General features: G+C 49.0%; 1 protein-coding gene across 1 annotated transcript in view; it reads right to left on the reverse strand.

Annotated features, from left to right (window-relative positions):
• PLEKHG4 (pleckstrin homology and RhoGEF domain containing G4) overlaps positions 1 to 12,857 on the reverse strand; it is a gene marked incomplete at both ends in the record, with an annotated part of 62,533 nt that overhangs the window by 20,341 nt on the left and 29,335 nt on the right. The window contains one exon of the mRNA XM_079541447.1: positions 2,193 to 2,331. Within this exon, the coding sequence (XP_079397573.1) occupies positions 2,193 to 2,331 (139 nt within the window). The remainder of the gene's footprint in view (positions 1 to 2,192; positions 2,332 to 12,857) is intronic.

The following is a 12,857-nucleotide window of genomic DNA, read 5'->3' on the forward strand; positions in this document are numbered from 1 at the left end:
GTTTTTCCACTTCAGGTTACCAAGTAATTGCAAAGCTCTGCTATTGCTCACAAAGCCTTAGGCATAAACAGGGCATGTAGCTGCCTGGGTTCTGTTTCGGGTGACCCATGGCCTAGAGCAAGCTCTGCATCCTACAGGCTAGCCTGAGATTGCTATTACTGCTACCCCTAAGTGGGATTAAATCTCCCTGCTGCCAAGCTTCCTATACCACTTCCCTTTTCTGACTGGCAGCACATAAACGATGTCAGTGCAAACACACTGATCAATTCTCACCAGCAATCTTTCAGAGATCTCTGGGACTCTCAGATATGGGTTTTCTGAAGGCAGCTTGCCACTGCTGCGCAGTAACTGCAGGTTCCTTGACAGAGCCCTGTCACCACCACAGTTTTAAGCCCGTAACTTCAAACACAGGTGAACAATGAACAGCTGTATCCTAAAAGCAAAGCAGACGCAGGAGGCCAAGCAGGATAACACCATCACCACTGAATAAGTATTTTAAAGACGGCTGGCAAGTTTGTCTGCGATGCTTCAGAAACAGCTGCAGCCAGAAGGACAGATTAGTTCTGTTTTCCTCATCCATCTAACTCAACCCACGTTCAAAGACGAACTCCTACTCTTCTGGATTGAGAAAGGGCCCATGCCCATGGGGCAAAGCCGTCCACACGAGGAAGAGGTGGACTGGCTTCCCAGCTCGTGACATGCAGCACACAGGGGCACACAGTGCTGCTGCCTCCTGTTCGGGGGCAGACTTGAAAGTGGAGACAGGCTGGGAACTTGCTTTCGTCTCCTTTTTGCCATTTGGATTAAGAACCTGTGCATTTAACTTTAAGGGAGACTTTACTAGGTTCTTACATCACACTTCTTGTCCTGAACACAGAGGGCATGGCGCCCGAGTGTCTACCTCCAAATGGGAAAGTCATTAAAGGATCCACCTTGGCCTGTGAAAAAGCCAGGCAGGCTACAGATTCCTCTGCAAATCCAGTTCTGTCCAGACAAGAGCCCAGAAGAACAATGGGGAAATGTGAGAAGTGGAAAAACTGACCCTAGCCCTGATTTTGAAGGATACAAGTTCCTAAGGTGAGTTATCCAACCAGCACACCGTCCTTCAAACACACGCATCTATGTGTGTACACAGTTCTTCATACACACACGGACAAGCTGTAAGAAGAGATGCATAAAACATCTCGTCGTTGATGAGTTACAGCAAAGGAGACTAAGAGGCTCCATAACCTACAGGCAGAGTTCAGGCTTGGGGAGCACATCGAGACCTGCAAGACTGAAAGATCTGATAAGACCCTGAAGGACACTCAGAAAGCCTGAACTATTTTATTTATTTATTTATTTATTTTTACAACTTTTCAAGGTTCTTCATCTACATGGTTTGAGGTTTCAAAGGTCTTTCTGAAAAATGAGTGCCTGTTTGCTTCAGTTATCCCCCAGCTAAAGAGCTTTAGGGAACACCACAAGAAGGAAAGCTGAAGCTGCCACAGACTGCAGGGGCTAGCAGGATGAAGCACAGCTCTTGGGCTAAGGATGGGTATATTCATACACCTGAAGACTGTGTAGAGGGGCTGCACCCAGAGGCAAAAGGAGCGTGCCTGGGTCTTATCCAACAGCAGGGACCTGGGCACTGCACAGGAGTCAACACCAGTACAGCGGGGAATGGCAGCTAGCACAGAGTATGCGATGTGTGGCTCATTCAGCAGGAGGATGAAAGCAAACTCTACAGGATCTACAGCCCTGAGGGATACGTGAGCTCGTCTCCAGCTTGCTGCCATTGCTCTGCTGCTTGCCAAGGTGGAATATGAGGAATGGCTCCTCAACAGTCATGCTGGGAGGGTACTTTAGTGAGCAGTGTGACAAGATACCTCACCTCCAGGTGCGGTCTATCAAAGAGCCACTACAGTAGTCTTCAAGTCAAGCAAAAGCTCACAGATGTTTATGGGATTTCATACACCCACACTTTGACAGTGGCCAGGAAACTTTCACCAGCCATCAGAAGACACCACGTGAACAGCAACTCGGTTCTCAGCACACATGAAGGTCTACCCCAAACTCTTATGCAGAGCTGCTCTTCAGGAGGGTTGCAGACATTCTCTGTCTCCACAGGACAGACCAACACGTACCTGCTGCGGCACAGTCAGAGGGTGGCAGCAGGCAGTCACAAGAACGGACTAACAGGCATTACTTACCTCCTTAAAACATTCTTCCACCTTCTCAAACTCCATCACCAGCTCCAGTTCCTGGATGCGTTTATTTGACGCCATCACCAGGCGGTGAACGCCCTCATCAACTCGATTATAAAGCACACCAGCAGCATCAAGCGCGTCCCTGCAAGGGGACACACGGCTGGTCAGGGGTTTTGCATGAGGTCTTTTCCCCCAGCGCTTCATGCAAACGTGGCTGACAGCAGCAATACAGACATCTTCCCCGTGGGAAAAGAAGTGGCCACCTCCATATGGAGAGCAGAAGGAAAACAGCACTGCTCCCTGCCTGTGATTCACCACTCTGAGATCCCACTGCGGATGACCTGGCAGGAAGGCTCGAGGCATCTCCCCCCCAGGCAGCCTCCATCAAACGTTTCACCATACCTGTCATGCTTTCAGAAGGGATACTCAGATCTTCACCAACATGGATTCGTGCAGCAGTGGCTTTCACAAAACACCAGCTCAGCTGTTTCAGTTTCTAAAACCACCATTTAAATTTAATACACAAACACCTGATACCCTCACCCTCAAAAACTTCCACCAGTCAGACAAAAACACCAAGTGTGCAGCACCTCAGCACTGAGAGAAGTTCTATTTTACAACCTTGTTCAAAGATTCAAGGACTGAGCTCCCAGGCAGCTGTGCAGCCCAGAAGGCAGCAGCACTGTGTGCAGGCAGGGATGGAGAGACTCGGGATTGAACACAGACCTGCACCCTGAGGAGTTCAGCCATGTCAGCACTTTCCTTCCAAAGGCCTGGAGCACCTCTGTGGCACAGGTCGGGGTGAATTACAGCTGGGATGCCCGAGACAGGTGGGCATTTGAGTTACCTCTTGCACCCCAAACTCCTATTTTTTCTGCTTCCACATCTCCCTTCTTTTTATAAGTACAGACTGAAAGTGCTGCAAGCCTCTCCTGAGTGCCTCCTGCACTTAACCCAAACCAGCTTCTACATTAACAACATTTTACAGCCTCCTGGGTTGTGACAGCATGGTTGCGTTGGCTTTCTTTAAAAATCATGTTATTAAAGTTATTTGAAAGACTTGTGAAACAGACAGGCAGCTAATAAAGTTACAGAGGCTTTGCTAATGGAAACGCTAATGGAAATTAATAGATGCAATTCAGCGTTCACGTTTACTTCTGTCTCATGTTAGAAGCCTTGAACCTATGAAATGCAACCAAATGGAAGCACTTAGTCACAAGCACCCGACAGCTTTCAGATAGTACTTGTCATGAGGTGGTGCAAGAGTCTGGACAACTCTCTCTGCATAGCAGAAACCCACAGGATTTTTCCATTCAGAATTCCACCCAACATGCTATGGCCAACTCTGCAAACCTCAGGCTCTTAGACACTTCTTTTTTTTCCCCCCCTCTTCAAAATGCCATTCGTCTGAATGAATTTCTCCAAAGTGCAGCCAGAATAACAAATTGTTTCTGGACTAAGATCAGTGCTACTGCAGTGCAAAGGAGACAGGTTCTCTACAGAGCGTCTGCAAGCTTCCATGGAAAGATCCAAGCTGTAGGGCTGCTCCTGTGTTTCCCCAACCCACCCACAACAAACAATGACCATGTTGGCCTTCTGTTTCGCACCCTTTTCCTCGGGACAGACCCAGATCCAACCCAGGAGATGCGTGTTACCACTGTCCAAACTGGGCTCTTGGAAGTTTGTTTACAGAGCAGGTTCTGAAGGCAGCTGTCAGCAGCAGAGACAGCAAAGAAAACTAATGAGAAACAGTTTGGGAGAGCGATGAAGTTGTATTTGGCAACTGCTTTAATGCTGAGTTCTGGTTTCTGGATGAGGCTCCAGCAAAACACAATATTGACTGACAGATAGGCAGACACCCTTCAGTCTTACTCCCATGGGTCTGAAGTCCCTGCTGGCACGAGGAAAGCACACTCACATCCCAAATGCTCATCCTGCTGGCACAGACCAGTGGACATCTGTAACTTCAGGCACTACAGGCTGCTAACTGCAAGTATTGTGACTGTTCTCTTGTGATGGGAAACGATGGGAACCTGTCTCTGAGCTTCCAGAGAGAATGCCTTGGTGTTGATGTTCCTCCTTCAATGACGCTCATCAGCAAGCCAGACTGGTTTGCTGGGCTTTTCTGTAAGGGGATGCAAGGGGTGGGGGAGTCCAAACACTCACCCAACCCCATGATAAAGAAAAAGTAGTGGCCATCTTATGATACAGCAACTTGAAACAAGTTTCAGCTCTTGCACTAGCCTAGAGCACTGGTCATTACCTGACCAGTGGGAAAGGGAGCTCCCATTACCAGAGGGAAAGGGAGCTCCAGCACCACTCCTTCCCACTCCTGGTGGAAAACATAGAGCCATGTTCTGCATACACCTCACTGAGGGCCAGCCTGCCCTGTGAGTGCAGAAAGCTGTAGGAAACAGCCAAGCTGAAGCTTCCAGATGAGAAGCAAGCACTGAGCCCTCTGAGCCACCAATGCAACCCACGTGCTGGCAATGTGACCACATGGCTACACAGCTGCAGGTACTCAGCCAACTTCCCTTCATCTCAGCAGATTCAACAGGACTGAAAATGGCACTGTTACCACACAAGGAACTTTTGCTTTACTGATCCACAGACGCCTCAAAGTTGCATCGAGTCAGGATCCAGGATCAGGATTTAGGGCTTTGCACCGCAATAAGGAACTTGATAGAGAATTCATCTCAGGTTAAGAGGGCCTGAAATGAACTCTTGTTTTCCTTTGTACAGTAAATGGGGCTGTTTGGTGTATGTATCATTATCTACAATTCTTATTCTTGTAATTTAAAATCATCTTGCTTTCTGGGAATTCTTGCAGCAGGTTACTGATAAACTTATCAGAGCACAACGCAGTGCCCCGAGCTGCCCTTTCTCTTGGTGCTGCCTATGAGCACACACAAGCCATCCCACAAACACTGCCAAAGGCACCACATCCAGGCTCAGACCCAGGGAGGGCTTCAGGTTTAACCCTACGTGACCCTCCTCCCACCCAGCTGGGCTCCCCCAGCATCCCAGCACCTCCAGCCCACATTCCCAGGTCTGGCTGCTCTGTTTTCATGCATTCTGTCTTGCTTGGCAAGTGCCCATTAAAACCTCAACATGCAGTTGTTGGTCTTCCACCGCATCTCCTAGGTAACTCCATTCATAAGTTGTCAGCTCCCGACAGTTCACTCTCAGCAGCCTGACAGGCCCTGCAACCAACATCCATCTTGTGCACTCCTACACAGAGGACCACAGCCCTTCCCAGCCTGCAGCAGGTAGGCAAACCAAGGCAAACCAACGAATCACTCTCAGCTCATGGCAAAGTTTTGGATTCACTTAAGCAATTCCAGCTCTCACAAAATGTTATTTAGGCATCAGGCACGTTATCCCAAATCTCTGCACGTCTCTTTACCCACACACTCATCTCCACTCACCTATACACTTGTTAACTTCCTTCCTAATTTCTAGCATAAAATAAACACGACAGTGACCTGCAATGAGGAGTTTCCTTTGAAAGTTTCACCTCTCACACACAGCTATTTCTTTCTCAGAGAAAGACTTCAGGGTTTTCCATCCCTGCCCTCCCTTCCTTCCAAGGCGGCCTAAAGGAAACAAAACACACTGAAAGTTTGGTTCTACCTACACAAAGGGAAACAAAAAGACCTTCAGCACCTTGCAGATCTTTTAATAGCAGCCCGAGCGAATCCAAAGAAGAAAAGCAGAGTTGTTTGAAGTCAGTGGAAAGTCTTGTCTAAGCCTGGGTTTGTTTGGATGCACTGCAATTTCCCCATACATGTGAGTGCGGTAATAAGAGTCTTTCACTGCATTCTTCCACGGTCAAATCATCCAAAGTAATTTTGCAATAGTGCAGACTCGATATAATTTATAGCAAACAGGAGTAGCTTGATGTCAGTTTATGTTTCCCCAAATCCTGTTTTCATTGGGCAATTATCGTTTCAGTGGAAAAGGTTCCAAACATCCCCAGTTCTCCTGGAGAAGTGCCAAACGGTCGGATAATAGCAGGGTAATTGTAAACCTGTAATTTATAGAAAGGCCATTTCTGCCTGAATCTGTCCTTCAAAAAAAAAAGAAAAAGAACAAAAAGGTAGCCTGGGGGAGTCACACTCCAGCTTTCTAAGCAAAAATGCCTGATTTTACAGAAATATGTGGCCACAGAGGCATCCAGCAGGCCTGCAGGTGCTGCAAGAGCCATGCTTGCCCAATGCCTGCGAGTGCCCTAGGAAGGAAGCAGCAAGATCATCTCTGCCTCTGTCTGCTTGCTAGGACAACTGCTCTGATTCTTGTGTAATTCAGAAGAAACACAGCCAATGTTCCAACATTAGCATCACCTGCTCTTCCACTCCCGGTGTGCAGCTTTCCAAGTGGAAGTCTCCGTGGGCTTTGGAAGAACGGGAATAGAATCTGGCAAAGGGACAGCTTTGACATCACCCACATCCTCTGCATTGACACCTGGTTGACGAGTCACTTAATGCTTCAGGAGGAAACCCTTCCAGCTTCACAGAGAAAGTATCACATGCCCAAGGGCTGTTTTGCAGCAACAGAAATGCATTAGAGACTTTTCCGGCCATTACTGCGTTTTGGTAGCAGTGACAGCCAGAGTTGTAATGATCCCATCAAGGAGGTCAGCCTCAAAGGCACACGCCTGCTCATCAAGCTGCAAAGTTTGCATGCTGCCAAGGTTACAATTTGAATTTCTTAAGGTAAAGCTAATGCAGGCACCACTAAATAAACTGTAATTGTTCTCTGCAGCACCTACATGGCCATGGTGGTTTTAGTTACCTAACAATGGCACTCCAGCTGCTGGCACAGCGCTCAGAACCCCAAAGTGTCCTCTGAAAGGTGCAGCATCCAAAACCAAGCGTGGGGCTGCCTGTGGGACACCAAACAGCGGGACTGGCTGAGACCACAGCCCAAACTGAGCCCTGAGCACAGCAAACGTGCTGGGAAGAACACAGCTAACGCTACACACCACAGACATAACTGCCAAGAGAAGCTTCTTCTGCAGCACAGTTCACTCTGATGTGCTTTTAGCAGAAGTATACTCTGCAGTCCCTTTAAAAGCAATGGCACTGAAGCATACAGGTATCCAGGTGTGGTCACAAACTGCTACCTTACATTCTTTCCCCAGCCTCACTTGCACTCAGTTACCCCACCAAGATCTATCAGAAACCCCCAGCCCATCAAATCACCCACTTACAGGGTGCAGCTCATCCCACAGCAGAGCCCCAGACAGCACCTATTTAGGACCACCAACTTGTGGTTTCCCACTAGCTTTCAAAACCTCCTGTCTCCAAATGTTGCTCTACTGATGTTTATACACATTTTTGGGCTGGCTGCACTAGTGGAACAGCTGCACCCCCAGAGTCAGGGCACAGGGCTTTCAAGATGCTCTGCTCATATGTATATATACCCACCACCACAGCAAACCAGAGTTTCCCCAACACTTCCTCCTTTTACACCATCCCATTCTTTCCAATACGCGTAATGGCAGTGATTGTGATATTAACTGCCCCAGCAGCAGAAATGTCCACCCCAACTCAGCAGGACACAACACGGTGCCCGTGGGATGCTGTGGGCTGAACCAGGAACTCCAGGCAGCCCAGCTAACATCCTATATTGGAAATTTTTTGCCATTTTTTCCGTGATATTTTTGAACAGATCAAAACAACTCAGCATGACGCTCGTTACCTAATGCCCCGTTGGCATGACGAAGGCTGCAAACAAGAACAAGCAAAACAGGAGCCTTCTGGGTAAAGCCCCACCGAATCCAGGGTAAGCAGCAGAAAACAAACAGGAAACTGTGTCCTGAAAACCCTGAGAGAGCAAAGAAGACTTACCAACAAGCAGCTCTGTGAGCTCTTCCCTCCCTGCCAGTGCCACAAGCGGCTCCGCACTGCGCTTCACTTGCTTGCAACGACAACGGCTCCTCACTTCTTTATGTGCAGAGCAACAGGGTTTGTTTAAGGCGAGCCTAAGTGCTTTTCGCCAGCCCAAAACCACCACAGCAACACAGGGAACTGGTTGGACTGTCAAGAAAATGAATACCAAGCAGCACGGTGTGTTTGGATAGAAGTGTCCCTGCGTGCTCCTCCCCCTACCTGACACAAACAAATAGGATCGTGGAAGAGCACTGCCACCCGTGCACTGCTGGGGGCAAAGGGTTCTGTGCCTGTCAGCATCTTCTGTGCCACCAGCAACAGCGCAGAGGCGTCTCATGGCAAAGCTGCTCAACTTTGAGGCCGGTATTTCAGCACAGGTTTTCATCTCGCTCCAATGAACGTGGAGGGTTTATCTGAACCTCAAGATGAAGGTCTTAGCATTAGGAACATGCAGAACACCACACAGCTCTAAGCTATCAGCTTCGACCACAGAGATCCTGCATTTGTTGGCCACAGCTTCAAGCAGGCTTTGTGCTTCCTGCTGCATGTGAAAGTAAAGGGAGAGAGGTGCCAGTGCTATGCATGAAGCAGGTGGCCTCTGCTGCCTCACCTTGGAGCCAGCACCACCAACACAGCCATTAACCATCTGGGATGGGAAGACCAGTGCAGAGGAGCAGAATGATCTTATCTGCAGCACAAATTGTGGTTGTGCTCTGATACAGAGCGTGCAGAAACATTTAAATCTGAATTTCAGAGGACACAAGTGAAGCAAAGATCTGATCAATCACTGGTGAGCTGCTCCAGCTGGTACTTACGTTTTGCCAAACCTGAAAGAAAAGTCTTCTCTGAATCTGCATAAGTTTCAAAGTTTCTATTCACTGAGCTCTGCAAAGTCAGGTTGAGTGACAGGAATGACTGCATGGTTTCTCCGCAGCCCAGACAATGCAGATCTGGCTCTATCACCACTTAACTGGAACTTCCCTATTGTGACCGACCAATGAGTAAAGCAGGGCGTTGAGACAGCCCGGTGCCTGGCCCACAATGGGACAGCCAGGCCCAGGGGAGCTGCACAGGGCAGCCCAGGATCCCTCTATTGCTGGAATCGAGTTGGCTTTATCATCAGGAACCTGGCAGCCGATGCTCAGGAAGGCTGCTCCTCGCTGCCCATTCCCTCTGCTAGCGTGTGTCCCCACCCAGGGCTCCCATCCAGACCTCCACATCACACCAAAAATAGCCAGCTCACAAAACCAGCTCTTGGCTGCCACCACTCCCCCCTCGAAGCACAGAGGCTAACTGCACTGCCTTCGCAAACAAAAGGAGACTTCACTCCTCCGTCTATTTTTAAGCTGTTTATTCACAGCTTGCAAGCACAAATTCTTTTCAGATGAGGAGTTTGGGGAAGGGATAATGATTTTTCTGGTTCCATGTTGCACAGAGTCCAGCACCCAACCTGGTCATGCTTTCACCATCTGAGGTTTTCCTCCCTTTCTTCCAGCTCTCTCATCTAATCTCGTGGCCACCATACCTGCCAGCACGTAGAACACAATGAGATTCCACTCCTGCACCACACTAAGAACACAGTTTTGCTGCTAGAACCACGCATGGGGTGTGTTCTGGTATGACCGGTATAAAGCACCTTTAATAAGAAAATATTTGTGTTTTCTTTACTCCAGTTCTGACTCATAGCAGAGAGGACGAAAGGCATCACTGGACACCTCCTGTTGGCAAGCGTTCCCAGCTCTTGGCTGTGCCAGAAGAGCGGCGTTAATGAGAACAACAGTGGAAAATGTCTGGTGGAAGATGAGGTTCAAAGTCTCTGCGCCTCGCTGCCCAGTCTCCACACTCACGTCTCAATTCAGTAAGAGCTCCCACTGCTGCTGCCTGCCTTCTGGCAGCTTCCCAAGCCTTACGATGGAAGTGGGATCTTCAGAACCCACCGCGAGGTAAGCAGCGTGTCTGCACACCTCCTGCAGCTGGCTGAGTGAGCTGCCTCCAAGGCACAGGTCGGTTGATTGATACAGGAGATATCCCAAAGCCAGACACACCTGCTAGCCAACCCCACGTAACTGATGAACGAGCCTTTTTCATATGAGAATTCCTGTCCAGAAGTGCAAAAAAGCATTATTATTAGTAGCATTGAAGTGGTGGATGTCTGCATGGCATCTGTCCACGTTTAGTGACAAAAGCTTCCAGTAGGCCAACGGGCGGCATTTCAACGCCCTGAAAGGCTGGGACAGCAAAACCTGGAAAGCTTTCAACTGCTGTGCTGACAGAGCTGGGGAAGCACTGAGCGCTCGGCGCAGGAGTCGGTGTGATGCAGACGTGCTGGGTTTCAACCCTGCCAACTCCACTAAGCAGCAAAGCTGGCTTCAGCAGCTCCCCTGCACCTCCAGGTCTTCCCTTCTTCAGATGAGCACTCAGATGGGTTCAGCTGTCTTTCACAGCAGAACTTGGTGAGCATGTAGTTCTCCAGGTCAGCTCACGCTGGGACCAGAGAGGGAAGAGTTACCAGTGAGAGCCACAGCTGTGGTGCCACGGCATCCATCAGGGTAGGACCACACTTTAGGGGCTCCTCCCAGAGCCCAGGTCAGACTTGAGCAGCAGTGAGGTCCCCCTGCTCTGTGTCACCAAACACTGATGGGCATTTTGGCTCCCTGAAAGGACACAGCAGGGAAAGGTGCCAAAACCAGCCCCAAGGGAAGCTTTATTACTACTGAATGACCAGAGCAGGGCTTGTTTGCCATGCGTTTCCCAGTGGTATTTGGCAGATAGCAAGCAACTGCACAGAGCACAAGCCTTCTTCCTTGCCTGTTTTAGGTTACTATCTCTAAACTGCAATCAAGCTCTAGTTACACGGGGTTTTTTTTTTGCTACATGAAGCTACAAGCCTTCAGAGCTAGCAGAACACATCTCCTGCAGAAGTGGGCAGGCCTCTTGCTTCTGTAATCCCACAGCCATGGTGCGCTTGGGTCTCTCCTTCCCCTTCATAGCTCTTCAGAAAGATCAGTTTTTATCTTGAGCCCGATACTTCTGGTTGGCATATTTTATCTGTTTGGAGATAAGAGCGCAGAAAACTCCTGCTCTTGAAATGTCAGCCTCTATGCATATGAAATTCCTGCACGTTTTGACAGTTCTCTGTTCACAGCTGACCTCACAACTTCGGATTAGGAAGTCTGGGATGTCATGAGTCTGCAGGATCAGCCTTTTGCACCGCACAGTGTGACAAGTGATTAACGAGAGCCAAAAGAAGACGTAGAAGGCAGAAACCATTTGATTTTGGATGTCAGGATGGGGGAAATTGAAGACGTCAGCACTGATCTACATGTAACAATTGAAAGGATCAAAAAAGCAATCCAGCGGGTTCTGCAGAGCACACAGACACGACAGCACTGTTCATCTTCCACGTTTCCAAAGTTCAGCATTGGACTCACATGCATCAACAGCCAGCTTCAGCAGGCCAGCCACAGTATGTCGGTACAACTCTGCTTTGATCCCATCCGTTAAGGCAGCCCTTAAAAACCACGATGACAGGAGTCTTTGCAAAGTTAACAGAACCCAGAACCTCTCCTATCTGAACACCAGCTTGGACAGAAGGAGCTACGTGAGCAAGTGCAGAGCCATAGAGGGTCTAAAAGCAGCAGTGCCCTGCACAGGGCTCTCCGGCCATGTGATGGGAGGTTTTACCCTCATCTGAAAGGATCCTGGAACAGTGAAGAGCCCTCTGCCCTGAGCTGCATGACAAGCAGGCATTTCCTTATTTGAAAATACCACACAGATTTTAGTTTCTGCAACTGATCCACAAGCTAAAAAGAAGAAAAAAAAAAAAAAACTTTTTTCATCTGCTTTCATTTATCCTCCTCAGGCTGGAGAGAGCCCCACAGCACACACTCCCCATACGTTTTGGCAGGCAGAGAATATGACCTGAATTAAACAGAACACGCTACACAGCCTCGGCGTGTGCTCACCAACACCACGCAATCAAAGCGCTGTGTGTGTGTTCCACCCCTATCCTCACTAAGGTAATCAAAGCAGTAAATTATCCTTTGAGGCTCCGTGAGGTCAAGTTTCAAAGTTGATAATTTCCCTGCACACGAACACATGTTTAGCTCAAAACCCAAACAACCCATAAAAAGCATACATGTTCCCCTCATTCTCTCAAGCCTGTGAAGTTGCCGCATGTTGCTTAAGAACAGAATAAAATAAAGCCACACAAAACACAACCGCCCGCATTATCTGTGCTTCTCACGTTATGTCTGAATAAATAGGCTCCAACTCCTCATTCTGCCCAAAACCTGCACCAGGTGTATTTTAGCAGATCAGCAAGAGAAGAGAGCCCTCGTGGCTTGCCAGAGCTGCTGCAGGCATCACAGCACGGAGCAGAAACGGTTACAGCGCTCGTCCCCAGAACGCCCACCCTGCCTTTCCAGTGCCGGGCAGCAACTCCCACAGCCTCCCCTTGCCAGTGAGAAACATTCTTTCCCTCGTGTTTAGGTGAGACACCTGCAAGCTATTTTCTTATCTCCACTCCTTTCCCTCTTCTAAAACCTCTCTGCCTGTGATGGCAACAGAGAGCTTAATTAGGGAAGGCTGCGGATGCGGGGCCGTTCCTCACCCCCCCCTCCCCACCTGCTGTGCCCTGCCATACCACAGACCAGAACTTATCTCACAGCCAGGCTGGAAGCTCCGGGCTGCGAGGGAATGCCTTGCTGTTTGCACAGCACATAGCACAGAGGACTTCACACGCTGATAGGCTTCAGGTGTTTGACAGTACAAA

The sequence above is a fragment of the Tetrao urogallus genome, assembly GCF_951394365.1.
Source record: "Tetrao urogallus genome assembly, chromosome: 12".
Lineage (NCBI taxonomy): Eukaryota > Metazoa > Chordata > Aves > Galliformes > Phasianidae > Tetrao > Tetrao urogallus.